The 20994-nt window shown below is 46.3% G+C and overlaps 1 protein-coding gene across 1 annotated transcript in view; it reads right to left on the bottom strand.

The window, feature by feature from the left end:
- FLT4 (fms related receptor tyrosine kinase 4) overlaps positions 1–9443 on the bottom strand; it is a 38906-nt gene extending 29463 nt beyond the window's left edge. The window contains exon 1 of the mRNA XM_033413483.2: positions 9315–9443. Within this exon, the coding sequence (XP_033269374.1) occupies positions 9315–9381 (67 nt within the window). The 5' untranslated portion in view covers positions 9382–9443. The remainder of the gene's footprint in view (positions 1–9314) is intronic.
- Between the last annotated feature and the right edge of the window lie 11551 nt (positions 9444–20994).

Here is a 20994-nt window from a genome sequence, read left to right on the forward strand (position 1 = left end):
GTGATAGTTAACGCAAAGGAGACCAATCATGCTCCTGCTTAAATTTCGTCAGTGACTTTCCACTACACTTTAAAGAAAATCCAAACTTCTGACCGTGGCCTGGCCCCCGCCACCCCTCCACACCCTCTTGGTCCACTCTCACGTCCTATTCTTGTCCTCCAGCCACCATGGCCTCCAGGCTGTGGGGACCCAAACAGTCCTCTTTTCTACCCCACTCCATGCCTAGCACTGACAGAGAGTCAAGGCTCCATAGATCCTTGTTGAATGAATAAACGAATGGACAGATGGACGAATGGATGGATGGATGGATGAGTGGGTGAATGGAAGGTTGAGTGGATGGATGGATAGGTGGAAATATGGAAGGAAAGATGGTTAGCTGAATGGACAGACAGATGGATGGATGGAAGGATGGAAAGGTGGAAAAAAGAAAGAATGGCTAGATGGAAGGACAGATGGACAGATAGATGGATGGACAGGCAGATGGATAGATGGATGAATGGATGGATGGATGGAAGAATGGGTGGATGGAAGGAGGGATGAATGGCTGACTGGTTGGCCTAACAAACCTCTGAGGTCTTTCTTTGGGTTGGAGCTTTGTCAAACCTTGTTGTTCCTTTGGAAAAGATGTTTCTGGTTTTAAAGGCCAGGCTCCCTGGTGACCATCTGTACAGGCTGCTCAGCAGCTGGGGCAGATTCAGGCCTAGTTTGCCATGCCCAGAGGCTTCGTGCTGCCCAGCCCCCACCTGAAACCCCAAAGAAGGCGCATCCTTCCTGCCTGGCTGTTGTCTGTCCCCGCTGTCCTTCCCTTCCCGAAGCAGGAAGCACTGTCATCCTGGCTTCTGCCGCACTCCCCCTGCCTTCCTGTTCCTGACCCAGGAACTGGCTTCTTCCTTCCCCTGGCCAGCAGCCCTGGCCCCCTAGCCTGAGCAGAGCAATCCGGGCAGGCGCCAGGCCGAGGTCAGGGAGGCCAGAGAGCATACCTCCTCTTCTCTGTGCTGTCAGCAGCCTTGGGCAGTGGGACCCTGGGGTCAGCCACAGGCGCTGGCTGTGGAAGTAGCACACCAGGATCCTGGGTGAGGGGCAGGCAGGAGGGGTGGGAAGTCCTGTGGGTTAGGCACTGAACCACAGCCCAGCAGTCACTGCCTCATTTGATCCTCACGTAGCCTGGGAGGGAGGGAGGGATCACGAGTCCAGTCAGCAATGAGGAAACTGAGGCTCCAGGCTCCACATCAGTGATAACCAGCAGCTGTGCAGGAGCCCAAGTCTGACCAAGTCCAGGCCCATCCCTGCCTGGGACTCAGCCCTCACATCTCTCCATCTCCTTCTCTCCCACTGCCACCCCGAGTGCCAGTCTCCCTACCTCTCTGCTCCCTAGCAGTCTCCTTCCTGGCCTCCAATTTGTTGCTCAGCCCAGCGGACACCTTCACTGGCTCCTTGTGGCCCTCTGGAGCTGTGAATGCCCTTGGCCCGGCCTCCAGGGTGATGCCCTGCCCAACAGGCCCCCCCTTCTAACCAGCTTCACCTCCCAATTCTTCTGCCACACAGGCAAGACACCAGCCACACCCAGTATCCACCTGCTGAGCACACCAGGCCCTCACCCACCACATGGGGAAGGTTTGTACCTTTGTGTGGCTCCTGGGGGCCAGGATGTCATTGGCCCATGGCTCTGTCCTCAGGTTCAGCACAACCAACCCAGGGATGATGTCAGGATGGTGTGTAAGCTCAGGGGTGCCCCTACATACTCTGGCAGAGTGTAGCAGTAGTGGTTTTTGCATTTGCAATTCCTTATTTCAAGGAAATGTCATGGTCACCTGGTGGGTGACAGGCGCTGTACTGCAGTCCTGCTAGTCTGGTCCACACTCTCCTTAGCATCTGTGCCCTGGAGGACAGAGGCAGCCAGGGCCAGGCCCATGGCTGCAGATTGAAGGCAAGCTGAGGGGAAAGCACTGGGGGCAGGTGAGGCCAGGTTGGGGTCTCCATGCATCAGTCCCAGGGGTGGGCCGAGTTGGAGAGCCGGCTCTAAGGCCCTCTCCCTTCATTCTTGGGGCCAGGCTTGTGCATAGACCTTGGAAGAAGGCTCAGGGGTGTTCTGTCTTGGAGTCCCCCCACCACCACCTGGATGGCAGCCTCTGTGCCTCCAGAGGTCAAGGGTGAGGTCAATAGTCCATCAGTCCTCCTACCGCCCTCCCTGCAGGGCTGAGATGGGAGGGGCTGTACTGAGAGAGAGTGCCCGAAGCCCCGTGAGCCCAGCTGCACACCCTACAATGTCATTCTGACCATGACCTCAGGCAAGTCACTTCCCCTGCTCCAAACTTATGAAATGAGAATTGTCCCCAAGATTATTGGGAACCACAGACCACCATAATACCACACTAAGAACCATTGTAAGGATAAACTGTTGCTGGCTCAGGCAAACTGAGACCTTCACTGTCACTGTCTGTCCACTGTTTTGTATGTCACAGCAGTTGCATCTCACTGTGACTCTGTGCTTTGGTCAAAGTGCCAAGGTGGGGGACGGTCAGAGAAAGCCTTGCCAGTGGGAGGGAGTGCTCCTGTGAGTTGAAATAGGCTTTGTAGACTGAACAGGAGCTTGCTGGCCCAGGAGGAGGGCACAGAGGGCAGAGGGACATGTGCAAAGACCAGAGTGCAGGTGACCTTGGACTGTCAGGTAGGTGGAACAGATGGAGCATGGTGTGGAGGAATGAGGCCCCAGAGAAAGGCCCCGGGTTACAGGCCCAGCCTTAGGCTCTTGGTGGCTCATTTAACTGGAGCTGCTCAAGGTGTGCTCCTTCCTCCCGGAGGTGGCACAACCCCAGGGCTTCAAGCCTACCTCTGAGCCCCCCACCCTCCCTGGCAGCTCTCCTGAGCTCCAGCCCCAGAGGACTCTGCTTCCCAGATGTCTCCTGCCAGGCGCCCCCAGCCCTCATACCACACCACCCACTGAGGAGAACAATGAGCCAAAGGGCACAGAAGTATCCCCGACCCAGATGAGCAAGTGTTAAAACTATAGAGGATTCCCAGTGTTGGCAAGGATGTGGACAAACAGGCACTCACAGTAATAAAAAAAAATGCTCATATACTTTGACCCCCAAATTCTGCTTACCTCAATATACCCTGTTACAACAACAGACAACAAGAGCAAACATTTTCTGTATGCCAGCACAGCCTATGCACTTGTGCATACCACACCCCTCTATTGCCCCCCTGGGTACTATTCTTACCATTTTGCGGATGAGAAAACGAAGGCACAGAGGTTAACTTGCTAGTCAGAGGTTATCTTTGGGGGACAGGATTATGGGAAGCTGCTATTTACTCTATACTTCCTCAGAACCAGCACCAACAGCAGCGTGGCTGGAAGCACCAGGCCTGCCCCTCTCCTCTCCCTGCCACTTGGCAAAGTGCTTTGCACTCGCAGAGCTCAGACGCTTAGCAGTAGATGCCTTCCAGCCCGAGTGCCACCCCTAGACATTCTGGGGCTGCCTTTTCCAGTCCCCTTCTTTGCCACCCCACTGCCTGGCCAGCCTCAAAATCCCTCCTCTGGCTCACCACACCAGTGTCTCCCCACTGGTCCAGGCCTTTCCCAGTGGTCAAAGGAGTCTTCTAGAACACAAATCACTCTTCTGCCTAAAACAATTTCCTGCCTCTCCGCTACTTAGGGATGGAATCTGATCTTCTCAAGGGACTCACCAGTCACTCTCGTCACCTGCCTGGTGCCTGCTCTAGCCCCAGGGTCGCAATTTTAGGTCCCCTCCTGGGGGCTTCTCTGCATGTTTCCACAGCTTCATGCAGCGGCTTGACTCACTGCACTTGACAGTTCCTCAGTGCAAGGATGAGAGCCTTTCCAGGGTGGCATCCCCAGCATGGACTTGACCCTGGATTGTTCTTGACTGGCTTTGAGGATCCAGGGAACAAAGCAACAGCACACAGTGTGTGGGCAGGTGTGGAGGCGAGGGATGGAGGTGCAGATGTCCTGCCCTGAAGTAGGCACATCTGCCAGGGGTAGGCCTGGGGGAAAGCAATGTGTCTAGTGGCATGCTGCTTTTGAAAGCTGTACAGGACATCAAGGTGAAAATGTCCATGAGGTGGTCAGAAATTTAGGACCCCACATGCCCACCTCTCTAGTGCTTTCCCTGGAGAATGTGGACAACACCTGCCATGCCTGCCCCTTCTTGCCCCTCAGCCCCTATGCCATCTGGCACCAGGCACCAGACACTTGTCACTTCCCTCAAAGCTGCTCTAGCATCTAATGAGCCATTTCATTCCTCTGGCCTTAATTTTCTAATCTTTAAAATGGGCACAATAGCCTATGTCACAAGGTTAAAATCTTCACACACGCTAGTGTGAAGAAATTTGATTAACCATTTCACTGGTAGACACTCCAAGTGTGTGTGCGTGTATGTGTGCACATAAGTGCTGCTTCATACAAACGAAACTCCATTTGGTAGAATTCAGGATAGCTTTGAGGATGGTGCTTTAGGTTGGATAAGGATAAGAGCTTCCCCTGAACCTACCTGAAAGCCTAGATTCTGTGCTCCTGGGGCACACAGGGAGTGGGAATGAAGCCCCCCTCCCGCCCTAGTAGACCCCTCCCACTTGGAGCGGCATCACCTTCTGCCTGGAATTCTCAGTAGCCTTCTGCATGTATCTGGAGCAGGAGAAAGGTCATGTGCTGAGGCTGGGGTATGTGATGGGTGCAGGCTAGGTGGATGTCAGGCTACATACGGCTGCCCTTGGGACCCTAGCAGGAGGGCCTGTACTATCAGCCCAAGAGGGGCCGGCGGGGGCGGGTGGCCCGAGGAAGGCTCAGATCTTTGTTTTAGAGTGGTCCTGCTGAAGCAGCCTAGAGGCAATTTTGGGAAGCAGGGAGTGTTGGAGAGGCTGAGTGGGACCGTGGGCTGCCTGAGTACCCCCTGGGGGTGAGATGGGGAGGAAGGGCACCCTGGTAGATGTGGAGCTCCCAGTGCAGCACAGCTGTGGGTGCAGCCAACTGTGCCAGGCAGTTGCCCTGGCCTTTCTGGGATCAGGGCTCTGCTCTGTGGCAGCGGGACGGGTGGTGTTATCAGACAGCCCAGCTGTCTCAGAGGTGGCCCCCCAGCGCTGCTAAATCTGGGCCATGGGCTCCTGCTGCAGGAAGAGGGAAATGCAGGCAGGATGTCCTCTCCTGTGGCTGACAAGTCCTTTCCCATGAACCCATGCTGACCTCGCTGGCCACGTGGCGGGGCTCCCCCACTTGCCACCCTGAAACCTGTGCCTGCTCACTGGGCCACCCACACCCCAGCCAGGCCTCGGGGATGGGGGTGGCCTGGGGCACCAGAGCCAGGCAGCAGCGTGCCTGCTGTCAGCCACACCCAGCCTCAGCGGCAGCCAGCGCCAAAGCCCGCATCTTCCTGCTCCCAGGCTTCTCCCTTTGGCGTGACCGGAAAACCGAGATCCCAGAGGAAGCCAGTGTCTGAAAAGGATCGAAACTCAGGAATCCCTGGCTCCAGCTGGACACGTCGGCTGTGTCTTGCTCAGAGGTTGGTGCAAGGAGTGTGAGAGGCTCTCCGGACCCCTCTCCCTACGCATCCCCCCTCTCTGAGGGGTATCTCAGGGCTGTGGGGCACAGGCTAGGCCCTAGTGGAGAGAAATCTACAATGGCGGCGCGGTGGGGGGACACCCAAGCGGCAGCAGGAGGGGTGTAAGCTAGACATAGAGAAGAACTTCCCCTAATGGCTGAGACCCCACTTAATTTCCCTGGGTTCCCCGACTCCCCTCTGCCTCATCACACTCAAGTGCTCCCAACTTTCCTCCTCCCTGCCTTCGACTTGAGGCCCTGCCTCCCTAGTGGAGTGTCTCATCTTTCCCCACATTTCCTCCTCTTCTCAGGGTCCCCATCTGGTAAACAATTTCATGACCTGTTCTGTTGCTTAAGCCAGAGACTGGCACTTGTCCCTTTCTCTCCACCATCCCCTGCTACCTCCTTCCCTGGCGTATCTCCTGGGTTCACCCACAGCCTCCTTGCTGTGGGCTTGCATCTGGTTTTACCCCTCCGGTGATGCCTTCAGGGGAATCTGACCAGGTGACTCCCTGCTCAGACCTCCCCTTTCCAGGTGTGCTGCTGGCTCCTGCCACCTCCACTTGCCTGTCTCCTCCATCTCATCTCTCCGCCCCTAGGAGTCTAGCTTCATCTGATCACCATCTGACTCTTCTGCCTCTGGGCCTTTGAGGGGGTCTTTGCCCTACCTGGAATCCCTTTCCCTGGAGTCTGCAGACCCCTCCAGGAAGCCCCAAGCTAGAAGCAGCCCACAGCCACCAGCTGGGCCCCACTGGGTCACTGAGCACTTTCGCCCCTGGGCTACGATACCATGTTTGTGTTCCTGCTAGTCTGGCGCTCAGGAAACCCCTGCAGGATGTGCTTGGTCCAATCCTCCCTAGACTGCCTAGAGCAGACACTATACCTTTCAACTTGCACAGAACTGCAGTCCCCTTCCCCAGGTTGGGGTGCCACTGCCTGGGGGTCAGGGTGGGGATGGCACAGCAAGGAGCTGGCCAGACAGTCCCCTTGTTATACCTCATGCCCAGTCTGGTGCCTGGCCATGTGGGCACTGGGCTCTGGGGAGGCAGAGAGCCTTCAGCCACACTGACCTGGTGCCTCCGGCATGCTGGGGATGTGAGCAGCACCTACACTTGAGTCCCCAGAGCACTGAGCCACTGATCCACAGGCACCAAGTAAGATGGGCCCAGCCCCCACATTCTGCCTGCACTGACTTGCATCCACAACCCCCACCCCCACACCTGGGTCTGGCTCAGGGCTGAGGAGCAGGGACAGCGAAGAGCTGGGATGGTCATGTGTGCCTCAGCCCATGGCAGGAGCCAGCAGCCTCAGGCTGGGCCAACCAAGCTTCCCAGCAGTTGCCTCCTTCCCCACCATGTCCCTGAGCTGACTGCCCACTGTTCAGAGGCACAAATAGCCTCACTCTAGACTAAGCTCCAAGAGACAAAGTCTGTTGGAGGTGACCTCTGCCACCTACCTTCTCTACAGGGACACTACTGGGGCAAAAAGCCCAACCCCAAGCACAGCCCCTCAGTGCTTGCCAGCTTCTTGCACTCCTATGCATGGGGAAACTGACGCACAAGGAAAGGAAGAGAGGAGCCCAGGTGATATAGCAAGGAATTTAGGGGTAGAGTTAGGACAAGAGTCTCGTTCTGGGACCAACATCACACCTTTGAAGTCAGCTTCACGGCCAGGCTGCTCACCTGCCAGCACTTGGCCTCCTACTCTGGCTGCACTGACACTTGGCTGCACTGGAGTGTTTATGCTTCTGCTCCAGTATCCCCCATCAGGCTGGCAGCTCTTAGGGCCCTCCTCAGCCCAGAAATGGGTGGTGCAAATGCAAGGCTCAGGGACAGCGGCAATGGTCTGTTTTCCATGGGACATCTCCCCACGAGCCATGACCTAGTCCACCCCCCTTCCAAGGGCCACTTAGCTTCATTCTCTCTCTTCCCCTTCATTGCCCAACTTTGGTAAGAATCACCTGCACTCACTGCAAGACTGACCTCATCCCCGCTCCCTCCTCCACCTTCCACTCTGCTCCACTCAGGAGCACCAGGACACAAGCCTCTCCTGGTTTTCCTCAAACCCTGCATGCCGAATGTTTCCCGTCTCCCTGGAAGCCTCTCCCTCTCTGGTCCCCTCCTTGGGGGAGAGGTTCCCATCCTAGACCCTTTGGTCTGCTTCCTCTCCAGCTCTCCAGCCCAGCCTCTCTCCTGAGCCTTGGACACTACACCCAGTGCTTGCTGGATGTCACCTCAAGGTGGGATCTCCCACTCCTCTGCCCCAAAGCCCAGCCATGGCGCCATTCAACTCTTTCCCCACACTCATTCAGTCACTTAACACATGCTGAGCACCTGTGAGAGCCTGGTCCTGGGCAGGGTGCAGGGAAGCGAGGAAGGGCCAAGTGGCAGCCCCTCTGCTCAGACCTGCCCTGACTTGGAGGCCAGATAGATGTCTTCCTCCCTCCTCCTCCCTCTAGGTTCACCCACGCCTTCCTCACCTCCACTATCCTCAGCTCTTCAGCCCATATAGGCACAGAGAACAGAGCTCTGTTATTCCAAAGACCTGGGTTGACAATTTCCCTTACTACTGGCTTCCCGGGGACTTTGGGGGAAGTTATAAGTGTCCTTCGTCTAAGTGTTCCCATCTGTAAAACGGGTCTAACACTCCCTTGTGAGGATTAAAAGAAATGAAGCATGTAAAGCCACTATTCAATGCCCATGGTGTTTAAAAATAGCGAGGTCCCCATCTTTCCCTTCAGACCTCCCAGAACTCCTCCCTCAACCACTGGGGACCCATTACCCCTCCTCCACCCTCTGATTTCCACGTTCACCAGATCTTGCATGGGCTTCCAGCTCATCCTCCCCTTATTCCTGCTGCTTTATCCTGACATCTCCGAACAACCATACCCCTCTGCTCCCTCCGTCATCCCCCACACTCTCTTCCCTCCAATCCCTCAGCAGCAACCTCCAGTCATGTTCCCATCACAAACCAGACCTTGCCTCTCCTGTGTTTAAGACCCGTCCTTGTCGGCCCCTGCCTTATGATCCAAGATCCTTAGATTGGCCTTCCGGGGTCCTACCCCTCAAACACGGCGAGGGCCGGCCTTCTGCCTCTTCTGCCATGCTGATCACTTACGAGTTGCCGACTCAAGATTCTCCTCAAGTTCCAACAGGCACCTGCGCCCAATCCGCCACACAGCGCCTATCTCCCACGATCCCGAGCCCCTGCCCCCGCAGTCCTTGGCCTGGGGAAGGTAGACACCAACCAGAGTTCCCTCTGGAGGACCAATCTCGAGCGCAGACTAGAGGTGTCGGGAAGTGCGCACCCAGGTCTACGACTCGGCGGGGATTGCAGCCTCTGCGCGGGGGTACAATCCCCAGTGCTCTCGGGTTCGAGGACAGAACAGCACGGTGCCTGGACTTCGCGGGAAAGCGTGTAAGCAAGCGAAGGATCCAGGCTGAGGGTGCAGCGCGAAGGGGCCCAGGTCCAAGGGAGCTGAGCCACAGACTGTGGAGCGCAGTCGGGGACTGAGCACCACCTCTAAGCTGCGGTGCAGCCCCGCGCCCCGTCCCCGCCCTTTCCACAACCCGGCAAGCCCGGCCCGACTCGCCGTGCTCCTTCCGGTGTCTGAATCCCTGGCTCCCGACCCTGTCTCGTGCCGGAGGGTCCCGCGGGTCCTGTCCCCCGCCCGTCTCCCATCGGTGAGGTCCCACCATTTGCCCAGGGAAAATGTCCCCCCTCGTGGCCAGCTGTACACTGGGGCAGGCGGAGGGCTCACCACGCTCGCTGTCGAGCAGTCCGAGGCAGAGCCACAGGCGCAGGCACAGCGCGGCACCCCGCTGCATCTCCGGCCGCTGTGGCTCGGGTCAGATGAGCGACCGCGGCTCGGGCTGAGTGTGGGCGCGGGGCAAGGCGCGGGCGGGGCCGGGGCGGGGCTGCGGCCGGGCCTGGGCGGGGCCTGGGCGGGGCTCCCGGGAAAGGGCCTAGCATCTAAAGCAGCCCTCGCACCTCTCAGTCCCGCCCTGCAGCCTAGGGAGAAATCCCGCCTAGACAGGAGGGTTGCTGGCTTTGCACTGTGGAGGGAAGGCTGGTCCGTGCCCCACTTCCAAATCAACCGCAGCCCTTCATGCCGGCCCTGGGGCTGCTCCGACCAGTCCTAAATTGTGCGCTAAAAAGGGAATGAATCCCGCTGTCAAGGTTGGACAAGATGTGGCACTACGTATTTTTCTGTGATTTTCTTCCATCAATAAATGCTATGTTTACCACTAGCTATCTATTTTACGTTTGGTAGTGTATATATGTACATGCCACTCGCAGCCGCATAGCACAGGGAGATCAGCGCCGTGCTTTGTGACCACCTGGAGGGGTGGGATGGGGAGGGTGGGACGGAGGGAGACACAAGAGGGAAGAGATATGGGGACATATGTATATGTATAGCTGATTCACTTTGTTATAAAGCAGAAACTAACACACCACTGTAGGGCAATTATACTCCAATAAAGATGTTAAAAAATAAATACTATGTTTAAAGTAAGAAAAATGAGCAATAAACATATTTTAAAATAGCAATATATCAAATATTTGAGAACATTCAGCAAACTTTATGTTACCGTCTACGTGGTGTAGATGGAGGCTGTACCCTTGAGCCAGGCACCCAGTATAACCAACCTCCATCCTGCAGGCATGTCCTCTTTAGATTTCCTCCAAATAGTTTTGCTCTGAGCTCATTCATAAGTCCTTTTATCAGGTGACACTTTGCTCTCTGACTTGGCAAACCTCTCACAGACTTCCTCTCTCTTTTCGGTTCTGTCTCTAGAATTTTCCTATTTAAAAACAAATCCCATGAGGATGACTATCTCCCACTCCTGCTTTTTTATTTACACTTTTACTATCCCTCCCCTTTACCCACCCCTCGCAAAAGTCCATTCATCCTTGCCAAAAACTATTGTTGATAACAACAGTTACCAAATCTCAAGTGCAAGTAAGAATGGAATATATTAAGTTGTAATCACATATAGATGGTTTAATAAGTAATGTTGGGGAAAGTAGGCAACCAAATAAACGAAGTTAGATTTTTTTTCTCAACCATATATTGATTTTCTTTCAATTTTTGTCTAGTTTTAATATACCGAAAGTATATATCAATGTATTATAAATGTAAATTTTAAAGCAAACACCTATGTTTCAACCCTCCAGATCAAGGTATATAGAATGGCACTAGCTTTCCAGAAGCCCTCCCTAACCCCCAAATCCTGGCTTTATCTTTTCCCTGCTTTTCTTTATCATTTTATTGCCCAAATATGTTTTACTTGTTTTTTAACCTTACTTAAATGGATTCATCACACATATATTCTTTTGCTCAGCATCTTTTGTGAGATTAATGTGTACTGCTATGAAAACCTATACTTCTCTCATTTTCATTGCTGCATAGTCTTCTGTGTGATACAGCATAGTTCACTTGTCCATCTACTGTTGATGGAAGTTTGAGTTGTTACCAGTTTCCAACTTTTGCTGCTACAAACATGCTTTTATATGTTTTTTGGTGTACATGTGCCCTCTTCTCTAAGTTATGTGTCTAGGAGTGACACTATTAGGTCGTGGTATATGTATCTTCAACTTTGTAGATGGTACCAACTATCTTTTTCATTATTTGTATCATTTTGCACTCCACAGCAGTATAACTAGCTCCCTGTGCTCCACATCTTTGCTGACACTTACTGTCAGTTTTAATTTTTAAATTTAGCCATTCTAGTTGGTTTGTAGTGGCATCTCTTTATGATTTTCGCTAGCTTTTCCTTAATTAATGTTGAGTTTGAGCACATTTTTATAATGGTCCATTTGGATTTCAAGTCTTTTGCTTCTTAGTACTACCTTTTTCTTATTTATTTGTAGTTCTTTATATATTCTGGATATGAGTCTTTTGCCACTTCTCATTATTATTGTTCTGGTTATCATTGCTGTGCATCTCTTTGTTTTCTGACTTTAGGGTTTATGGTATACATCTTTAACTCATAGTGGTCTACCTTAAACTGATAGATATACCACTTCATGTATAATATAAAAACCTTACAACAGTTTACCTCCATTCTTCCCTCTCAGCCCTTATGCTATTGTTGTCATTCATTTTATTTGTACGTATCATAAACCCCACAATATAGTGTCATTACTTTTGTATAAGCTAGTTACTTATCTTTTAAAGACATTTAAATAAAAAGAAAAGTATTATATATTTATTATTTATGATCTCATATTTTCATCAGGTATCATCAGGTATCAATTTCCTTCTGCCTGGAGGACTTCTTTTAACATTTCTTTTACTCTGGGTTTGCTAGTGATGAATTCTTTCAGCTTTGGTATGTCTGAAAAGTATTTCTTCTTCTATATTCTGGGACTTTGATGATATGAATATTATGAATGTTAATAACTTGATATTATCCCATAGTTTCCTGAGAGTCTCTTCATTATTTTCTAACCATTTTATTTTTTTTAATTGTGGTAAAATACACTAAACAGAAAATTTAGAATTTTTTTCAATTTTTATTTAAAAATTTTTTTATTGAAATACAGTTGATTTACCATGTTGTGTTAGTTTCAGGTGTACAGCAAAGTGATCTATATTTTTTTTTTCTTTTTTAGATTCTTTTCCATTATAGGTTACTACAAGATATTGAGTATAGTTCCCTGTGTTGTACAGTAGGTCCTTGTTGGTTATTTATTTTATATATAGTAGTGTGTATATTTTAATCCTAAACTCCTAATTTATCCCTCCCCCCTTTCCCCTTGGTAACCTTAATATTGTTTTCTATGTCTGTGAGTCTATTTCTGTTTTGTAAATAAGTTCATTTGCGTCATTTTTTTAGATTCCCTTTATAAGCGATATCATATGATATTTGTCTTTCTCGGCCTGACTTACTTCACTTAGTATGATAATCTCTAGGTTCATCCATGTTGCTGAAAATGGAATTACTTTGTTCTTTTTTATGGCTGAGTAATATTTCACTGTATATATATACCACATCTTCTTTACCTGTTGCTACCATTCACCTGCTGATGCATACTTAGGTTGCTTCCATGTCTTGGCTGTTGTAAATAGTGCTGTTATGAACATTGGGGTGCATGTATCTTTTTGGATTATAGTTTTGTCCAGATATATGCCCAGGAGTGGGATCACTGGAACATATATATCAAAGATATATATTTTATATTTATATATATATATATATATATATATATCTTTGAGTCCCTGTTTTAAATTCCTAAAGGAATTGCTAGATCCTATGATAATTCTATTTTTAATTTTTAAAGGAACCCTTATACTGCTTCCATAGCAGCTGCACCATTTTACACACCTACCAACAGTGTACAAGGCTTCCAATTTCTCTGCATCCTCGTCTATACTTATTATTTCTTTTTTTTTCCCCTGATAGTATCCATCCTTAACGGGTGTGAGATAGTTATCTTCTTGTCATTGTGATTTGCAGTTCCCTCATGGTTAGTGATGCTGAGCATCTTTTCTTGTACTTACTGGCCATTTGTACATCTTTGGAGAAATGTCTTTTCAAGTCTTTTGCCCACCTTAAAAATTGGGGTTGTGTGTTTTTCCTTTAGCCTTTTTTTTCTAGAGTGTTTCAGTTGGATAGTTTCTATTGTTGTTTTTCAAGATCCCTGTTTTTTCCTTCTGCTAATTTTCTATTTAACCCTTCCAACGAATTTTTCATTTCTGATATTATAATTATTAGTTCCAGAATTCCAATTGATATTTTTATATATCTTCGAGTTCCATGCTCATTGTGTTTGTTTGTTTTTCTTTTAAAATTCTTCAACATATTTATAACTTTTTTTAAATTAATTTATTTTGTATATTTATTTTTTCACACACACACACTGTGTTTTATTTTTACAAGAGATAAATAAACTGACACCAAGCATTGTAAATGGATGACCACAACAAAAGCAACAATGATTGCAATTACCAATCATGAAACACGCTCACACTATGTCATAATATTGACATTCAGTCCAGTAATCCTCCACTGTAACAGCTCCTTTACTTTGCAGTGAAAATTGATTTGTATATTTTTTGCCTCATGAGTCCTTGTGGGATTTTTTTTTTTTTCCAAACAGAAAGTCACAGGGCTTCCCTGGTGGCGCAGTGGTTGAGTGTCTGCCTGCTGATGCAGGGGACACAGGTTCGTGCCCCGGTCCAGGAAGATCCCATACGCCACAGAGCGGCTAGGCCTGTGAGCCATGGTCGCTGAGCCTGCGCGTCCAGAGCCTGTGCTCCGCAACGGGAGAGGCCACAAAAGTGAGAGGCCCACGTACCGCAAAAACAAAAACAAAAACAAAAAAACCCAGAAAGTCACAGAAATTGTAATCATCCTCATCAGTTCACTCAGTCCCATGTAATTAATTTCTTTTTCATCTTGATCTTTTGTTAGCACTTTTATGAATTCATCAGTTTTCCATTAGAGTTCTGAAAATGCTTATTCATGCAGTTCAGCAGTATAGTCAGTTAACAGACACCTGTACTTGTCAAGAGTCTTTTCCATGAATTCCTTGTCCCTTTTATAGGAACATTTTTGCAAAAGCATCAGAATACACCCAGAACTGTCTGTAAATGCCAAAAGACTTAAAAATGACCATGGTTAAAGAATTCATGAAAGTTATTAATAATGTAATGGTCAATATATCTTTCCTTGTCAAGGAAATTTAGTTATTTCTGAGATATGCATTTTAACATAATAACTAGAATTAAGACTTATAACATTATATCAGAACAAGTAAGATTTTTAGAAATTTCATGTAATGTCTGAAACATTTATATTAACATATTTCCATACAAATAACCCAGAGATACTTTAGTATTAGTTGTTTGTTTGTTTGTTTTTTCATACTGCAGGTTCTTATTAGTCATCAATTTTATACACATCAGGGTATACATGTCAATCCCAATGGCCCAATTCAGCACACCACCATCTCCACCCCACCACAGTTTTCCCCCCTTGGTGTCCATACGTTTGTTCTCTACATCTGTGTCTCAACTTCTGCCCTGCAAACTGGTTCATCTGTACCATTTTTCTGGGTTCCACATACATGCATTAATATACGATATTTGTTTTTCTCTTTCTGACTTACTTCACTATGTATGACAGACTCTAGGTCCAACCACGTCTCAACAAATGACTCAATTTCGTTCCTTTTTATGGCTGAGAAATATTCCATTGTATATATGTACCACACCTTCTTTATCCATTTGTCTGTCGATGGGCATTTAGGTTGCTTCCATAACCTGGCTATTGTAAATTGTGCTGCCATGAACATTGGGGTGTATGTGTCTTTTTGAATTATGGTTTTCTCTGGGTATATGCCCAGTAGTGGGATTGCTGGATCATATGGTAATTCTATTTTTAGTTTTTTAAGGAACCTCCATATTGTTCTCCATAGTGGCTGTATCAATTTATATTCCCACCAACAGTGCAAGAGGGTTCCCTTTTCTCCACACCCTCTCCAGCATTTGTTGTTTGTAGATTTTCTGATGATGCCCATTCTAACTGGTGTGAGGTGATACCTCATTGTAGTTTTGATTTGCATTTCTCTAATGATTAGTGATGTTGAGCAGCTTTTCATTTGCTTCTTGGCCATCTGTATGTCTTCCTTAGAGAAATGTCTATTTAGGTCTTCTGCCCATTTTTGGATTTGTTTGTTTGTTTCTTTAATATTGAGCTGCATGAGCTGTTTATATATTTTGGAGATTAATCCTTTGTCTGTTGATTCATTTAAAAATATTTTCTCGGGCTTCCCTGGTGGCGCAGTGGTTGAGAGTCCGCCTGCCAGTGCAGGGGACACAGGTTCGTGCCCCCATCCGGGAGGATCCCACATGCTGCAGAGCAGCTGGGCCCGTGGGCCATGGACGCTGGGCCTGCACGTCCGGAGCCTGTGCTCCGGCCACAACAGTGAGAGGCCCAGGTACCACAAAAAAATATATATAGATAGATAGATAGATTTTCTCCCATTCTGAGGGTTGTCTTTTCATCTTGTTTATGGTTTCCTTTGCTGTGGAAAAGCTTTGAAGTTTCATTAGGTCCCGTTTGTTTATTTTTATTTTTATTTCCATTACTCTAGAGGTGGGTCTAAAAGATCTTGCTGTGATTTATGACAAAGAGTGTTCTTCCTATGTTTTCCTCTAACAGTTTTATAGTCTTACATTAGGTCTAGAATCCATTTTGAATTTATTTTTGTGTATGGTGTTAGGGAGTGTTCTAATTTCATTCTTTTACATGTAGCTGTCCAGTTTTCCCAGCACCACATATTGAAGAGACTGTCTTTTCTCCATTGTATATCTTTGCCTCCTTTGTCATAGATTAGTCGACCATAGGTGCATGAGTTAATCTCTGAGCTTTCTATCTTGTTCCATTGATCTATGTTTCTGTTTTTGCGCCAGTACCATATTTTCTTGATTACTGTAGCTTTATAGTATAGTCTGAAGTCAGGGAGTCTGATTCCTCCAGCTCCGTTTTTTCCCCTCAAGACTACATTGGCTATTCGGGGTCTTTTGTGTCTCCATACAAATTTTGAGATGATTTGTTCTAGTTCCTTTAGCATTTGTTGTAGAGCTGGTTTGGTGGTGCTGAATTCTCTTAGCTTTTGCTTGTCTGTAAAACTTTTGATTTCCCCATCAAATCTGAATGAGATCCTTGCTGGGTAGAGTAATCTTGGTTGTAAGTTCTTCCTTTTCATCACTTTAAGTATATCATGCCACTCCCTTCTGGCTTGTAGAGTTTCTGCTGAGAAATCAGCTGTTAACCTTATGGGAGTTCCCTTGTATGTTATTTTTCGTTTTTCCCTTGTTGCTTTCAATAATTTTTCTTTGTCATTAATTTTTGCCAGTTGGATTACTATGTGTCTCGGCGTGTTTCTCCCTGGTTTATTCTGTATGTGACTCGCTGCGCTTCCTGGAGTCGGGTGGCTGTTTCCTTTCCCATGTTAGGGAAGTTTTCGACCATAATCTCTTCAAATATTTTCTCTAGTCCTTTCTCTCTCTCTTCTCCTCTGGGACCCCTATAATGCAAATGTTATTGAGTTTAATATTGTCCCAGAGGTCTCTTAGGCTGTCTTCATTTCTTTTCATTCTTTTTTCTTTATTCTTCTCCGCAGCAGTGAATTCCACCATTCTGTCTTCTAGGTCACTTATCCGTCCTTCTGCCTCAGTTATTATGCTATTGATTCCTTCTAGTATAGTTTTCATTTCAGTTATTGTATTGTTCATCTCTGTTTGTTTGTTCTTTAATTCTTCTAGGTCTTTGTTAATCATTTCTAACATCTTCTCGATCTTTGTCTCCATTCTTTTTCCGAGGTCCTGGATCATCTTCACTATCATTTTTCTGAATTCTTTTTCTGGAAGGTTGTCTATCTCCACTTCATTTAGTAGTTTTTCTGGGGTTTTATCTTGTTCCTTCATCTGGTACATAGCCCTCTGCCTTTTCATCTTGTCTGTCTTTCTGTGAATGTGGTTTTTGTTCCCCAGGCTGCAGGATTGTAGTTCTTCTTGCTTCTGCTGTGTATGTGCCCTCTGGTGGATGAGGCTATCTAAGAGGCTTGTGTAAGTTTCCTGATGGGAGGGACTGGTGGTGGGTAGAGCTGACTGTTGCTCTGGTGGACAGAGCTCAGTAAAACTTTAATCCACTTGACTGTTGATGGGTGGGGCTGGGTTCCCTCCCTGTTGGTTGTTTTGCCTGAGGCAACCCAACACTGGAGCCTGCCTGGGCTCTTTGGTGGGGCTAATGACAGACTCTGGGAGGGCTCACGCCAAGGAGTACTTCCCAGAACTTCTGCTGCCAGTGTCCTTGTCCCCACGGTGAGCCACAGCCTCCCCGCTCCCCGCCTCTGCAGGAGACCCTCCAACACTAGCAGGTAGGTCTGGTTCAGTCTCCCCTGGGGTCACTGCTTCTTCCCCTGGGTCCCGATGTGCACACTACTTTGTGTGTGCCCTCCAAGCGTGGAGTCTCTGTTTCCCCCAGTCCTGTCAAAGTCCTGGGGGAAATCAATTCCCACTAGGCTTCAAAGTCTGATTCTCTAGGAATTCCTCCTCCCATTGCCAGTCCCCCAGGTTGGGAAGCCTGACGTGGGGCTCAGAACCTTCACTTTAGTGGGTGTACTTCTGCGGTATAATTGTTCTCCAGTTTTTGAGTCACCCACGCAGCAGTTATGGGATTTGATTTTACTGTGATTGCACCCCTCCTACCATCTCATTGTGGCTTCTCCTTTGTCTTTGGATGTCGGGTATCGGGTTTTTTTTGTTGTTGTTTGTGGTATGCGGGCCTCTCACTGTTGTGGCCTCTCCTGTTGCAGAGCACAGGCTCCAGACGCGCAGGCTCAGCATCCATGGCCCACGGGCCCAGCCGCTCCGCGGCACGTGGGATCTTCCCGGACCGGGGCACGAACCTGTGTCCCCTGCACCAGCAGGCAGACTCTCAACCACTGCACCACCAGGGAAGCCCTGGGGTATCTTTTTTGGTGAGTTCCAGTGTCTTCCTGTCGATGATTGTCCAGCAGCTAGTTGTGATTCAGGTGTTCTCGCAAGAGGGAGTGAGAACACATCTTTCTACTCTGCCATCTTGGTTCCTCTCTATTTATAACTTTTAAAGCCACTGTCTGCTAATTCCATCATTGCTCTCATTTAAGAGTTTGTATTCTGTTGACTGTTTTTCTCTTGGTTTTGTGTCACATTTTTCTGCTTCTTTGCATGTCTAGTAATTTTTATTGGATGTTTTACATTTTATATATTATACTTATGAATGTCTGGGCTTGTTATGTTCCTTCTGAGGGTATTAATATTTGTTCTGGTAGACAGTCAAGTTATTTGTAGATCATCTTGTTTCTTTTGACACTTATTTTTAAGCTTTGTTATGGAGATGTAGTATTCTCTTACTAAGGCTTTATTATTTTCTGGTTTCTACTGAATGTCTCAAGTGTTCAAAAAGGTCTCTTCTGGCTGTTGCTTCCAGCCCTTTGTGTGTTCTTGGAAATGCTTGGCCCATAGCCCTCTTCCCAGCCTCTTGGATTTTTGCCTATGCAAAGGCAAAGGCAGCTTAACACTCAGCAAAAAACTTGAGGTGACTCATTTACAGATTTAAGGAGTACTTCTTATGCATAACTTAATCTTGTCCTGAACCCTGTACCACAAATTCAAGCTGCCTTGGCCTCCCTAATTCTAAGGTATGTTGTCTTAACTCAGCAGGTCTACTGTGCTTTATTTGGGTTTCTTCTCCTTGTGCCATGATCTAGAAAGTTGAAAATTTTGCATGACTCATCCAGTCAGACAGTTGGACTATTTGTAGAACTCACCTGGTTTGTTGTCCAATATTTGAAAAGCATTGTTTGATACATTTTGTATGGTTTTCTAATTGTTTATAGTCAGAGGGATAATTTGTCATGGTGGAATTGGAAGTCTTCTCATTTTAGCTGAATTTGCATTTATGTGTATATTGGTTATTTGGATACTCTCTGTTTTGAAGTTTCTGTTCAGTTCTTTGGAATATTTTCTTATGTAGTTGTCTTTTTGTTTTTAATCTGTACAACTTCTTTATGTATTCTGGATACAAATGCTTTGTTAAGCATTTACATTGCAAATATCATCTACTCAGTGATTTGCCTTTGCATTACTTTAACATTACCTTTGGTAAATGGAAGTTATTATTAAATTAATTTTTATTGGCGTATGGAAGTTATTTTTAATGTAGTACATTTTAAAATTTTTTCTGTTGTGCACTTTTGTGTGTTCTATTCTAAAAATTTTCTGCTTACTCCAAACTCATAAAGGTATTTTCTTCAACTTTTTTCCTCAATGTGTTAGTTTTCTTTTTTTACATTTATATTGACAACTCATCTAGAATTGATTTGTGTATGGTGTAAGACTGGTATCAAGAGTTTTTTGTATTGCTATTTAGTTGATTTAGATTATTTTTTGGAAATAACCAGCCTTTTCTCACTGCATTGCAGATGCACATTTATTATAAACCATGTCACCTTATATGGATTAATCTGTTTCTGGACTGTTATGTTTCATTTGTCTGCTTACCTGTCTTGCCCAGTACCACACAGTTGTAATTACTGTGGTTTTATAATAACTTTTAATATGTAGTAGTGTTGGTCCTTGAAATACATGCTTTTTTTCCCAGAGTGTCTTACTTTTTATTGGCTTTTTGCATTTCTGTATTAACTATAGAATCACCTTGTCAATTTTAAAAAATGAAAAATATGCTAGAACTTTGATTGGAATTACATTGAGGAATTTTGAGGAATTGTCATCTTAACAGTTTTCACTTATGAATATGGTATGCCCATGCATTTATCTAGTTTTTCTTTTATTTATATCTATAATGTCTTGTAGTTTTCCTTTATTTTATTGTAAATCAGATCATACAATTTTCTAATTTCCAGTGTTATTTCTTCATTGAACTATGGGTTATGTAGAAGTATGTTGTTTAATTTACAAATACTTGGGGACTTTTTATTTCTAGTTTAATTTTATGTGATCAGAGAATGTATTCTCACTGAGTTCAATACTATGAAATTTGTTGAAACTTGCCTTTAGGCTCAGTATGTGGTGTATCTTGGTAAACTTACCAACCTTGAAAAGGTTGTTTGTGTAGCATGACACTATACACGTTCCTAGATCAAGTTGTTTAATCATGCTGTCCAAATCTTCTATCTCCTTAACTTTCTATTTGTTTTCTTGTTCTTTTCAATTACTGAAAGAGGTATGCTAAAATTCTAAGTATAATTAGGATTTGTCAATTTTCCTTTTAGTTTTGTTAATTTTTGCTTTACATAATTTCAATTTATATTATTACATATATATGTATTTGTTTTCTATGAGTTAATGAAGTTTTTTTGCTTTTTAATGGATTAATCAAGTATTTTTTATTATTTTTTTTCTCTTCTATTAATGTGATAGATGGCAAGGGTGGTCACCATCCTCTACTTCTCTATCCATGCCCTTTACAATGTGACTTGGTAGCACCTATCATCAATTTTACGTATTTTGAAAGAATATTATTAGAGACATACAAATTTAAGATTGTTTATATCTTCTTATTGAATTTACCCTTTTAGCTGTGTATAATATTTGTAACTTTTAACTCTTGAAATACATCTTAACTAAGTATAATTTGTCTGACATTGTTATAGCCACACCTGCTTTCTGTTGGTTTTAATTTGTGTGGTTTATCTTTTACTTCCAACCCACAATCAACTCTGTTTTAATTCAACATATGGGTTCTTAAAATTCATCATTCCATACAAAAATTCCACAATTGAAACCATAGAGTGTATGGGGGAAATGGGACAGGGGCATAACACTCAAAAACTTCATCAGGGATACATACAAAAGATAGGAACCTAGTAAAAATGGTAGCACAGATTCCACTGTTATGGCAGTATGAGGAGCTCTATGGACA

The sequence above is a fragment of the Orcinus orca genome, chromosome 3 (assembly GCF_937001465.1).
Source record: "Orcinus orca chromosome 3, mOrcOrc1.1, whole genome shotgun sequence".
In the NCBI taxonomy this organism is placed as follows: Eukaryota; Metazoa; Chordata; class Mammalia; order Artiodactyla; family Delphinidae; genus Orcinus; species Orcinus orca.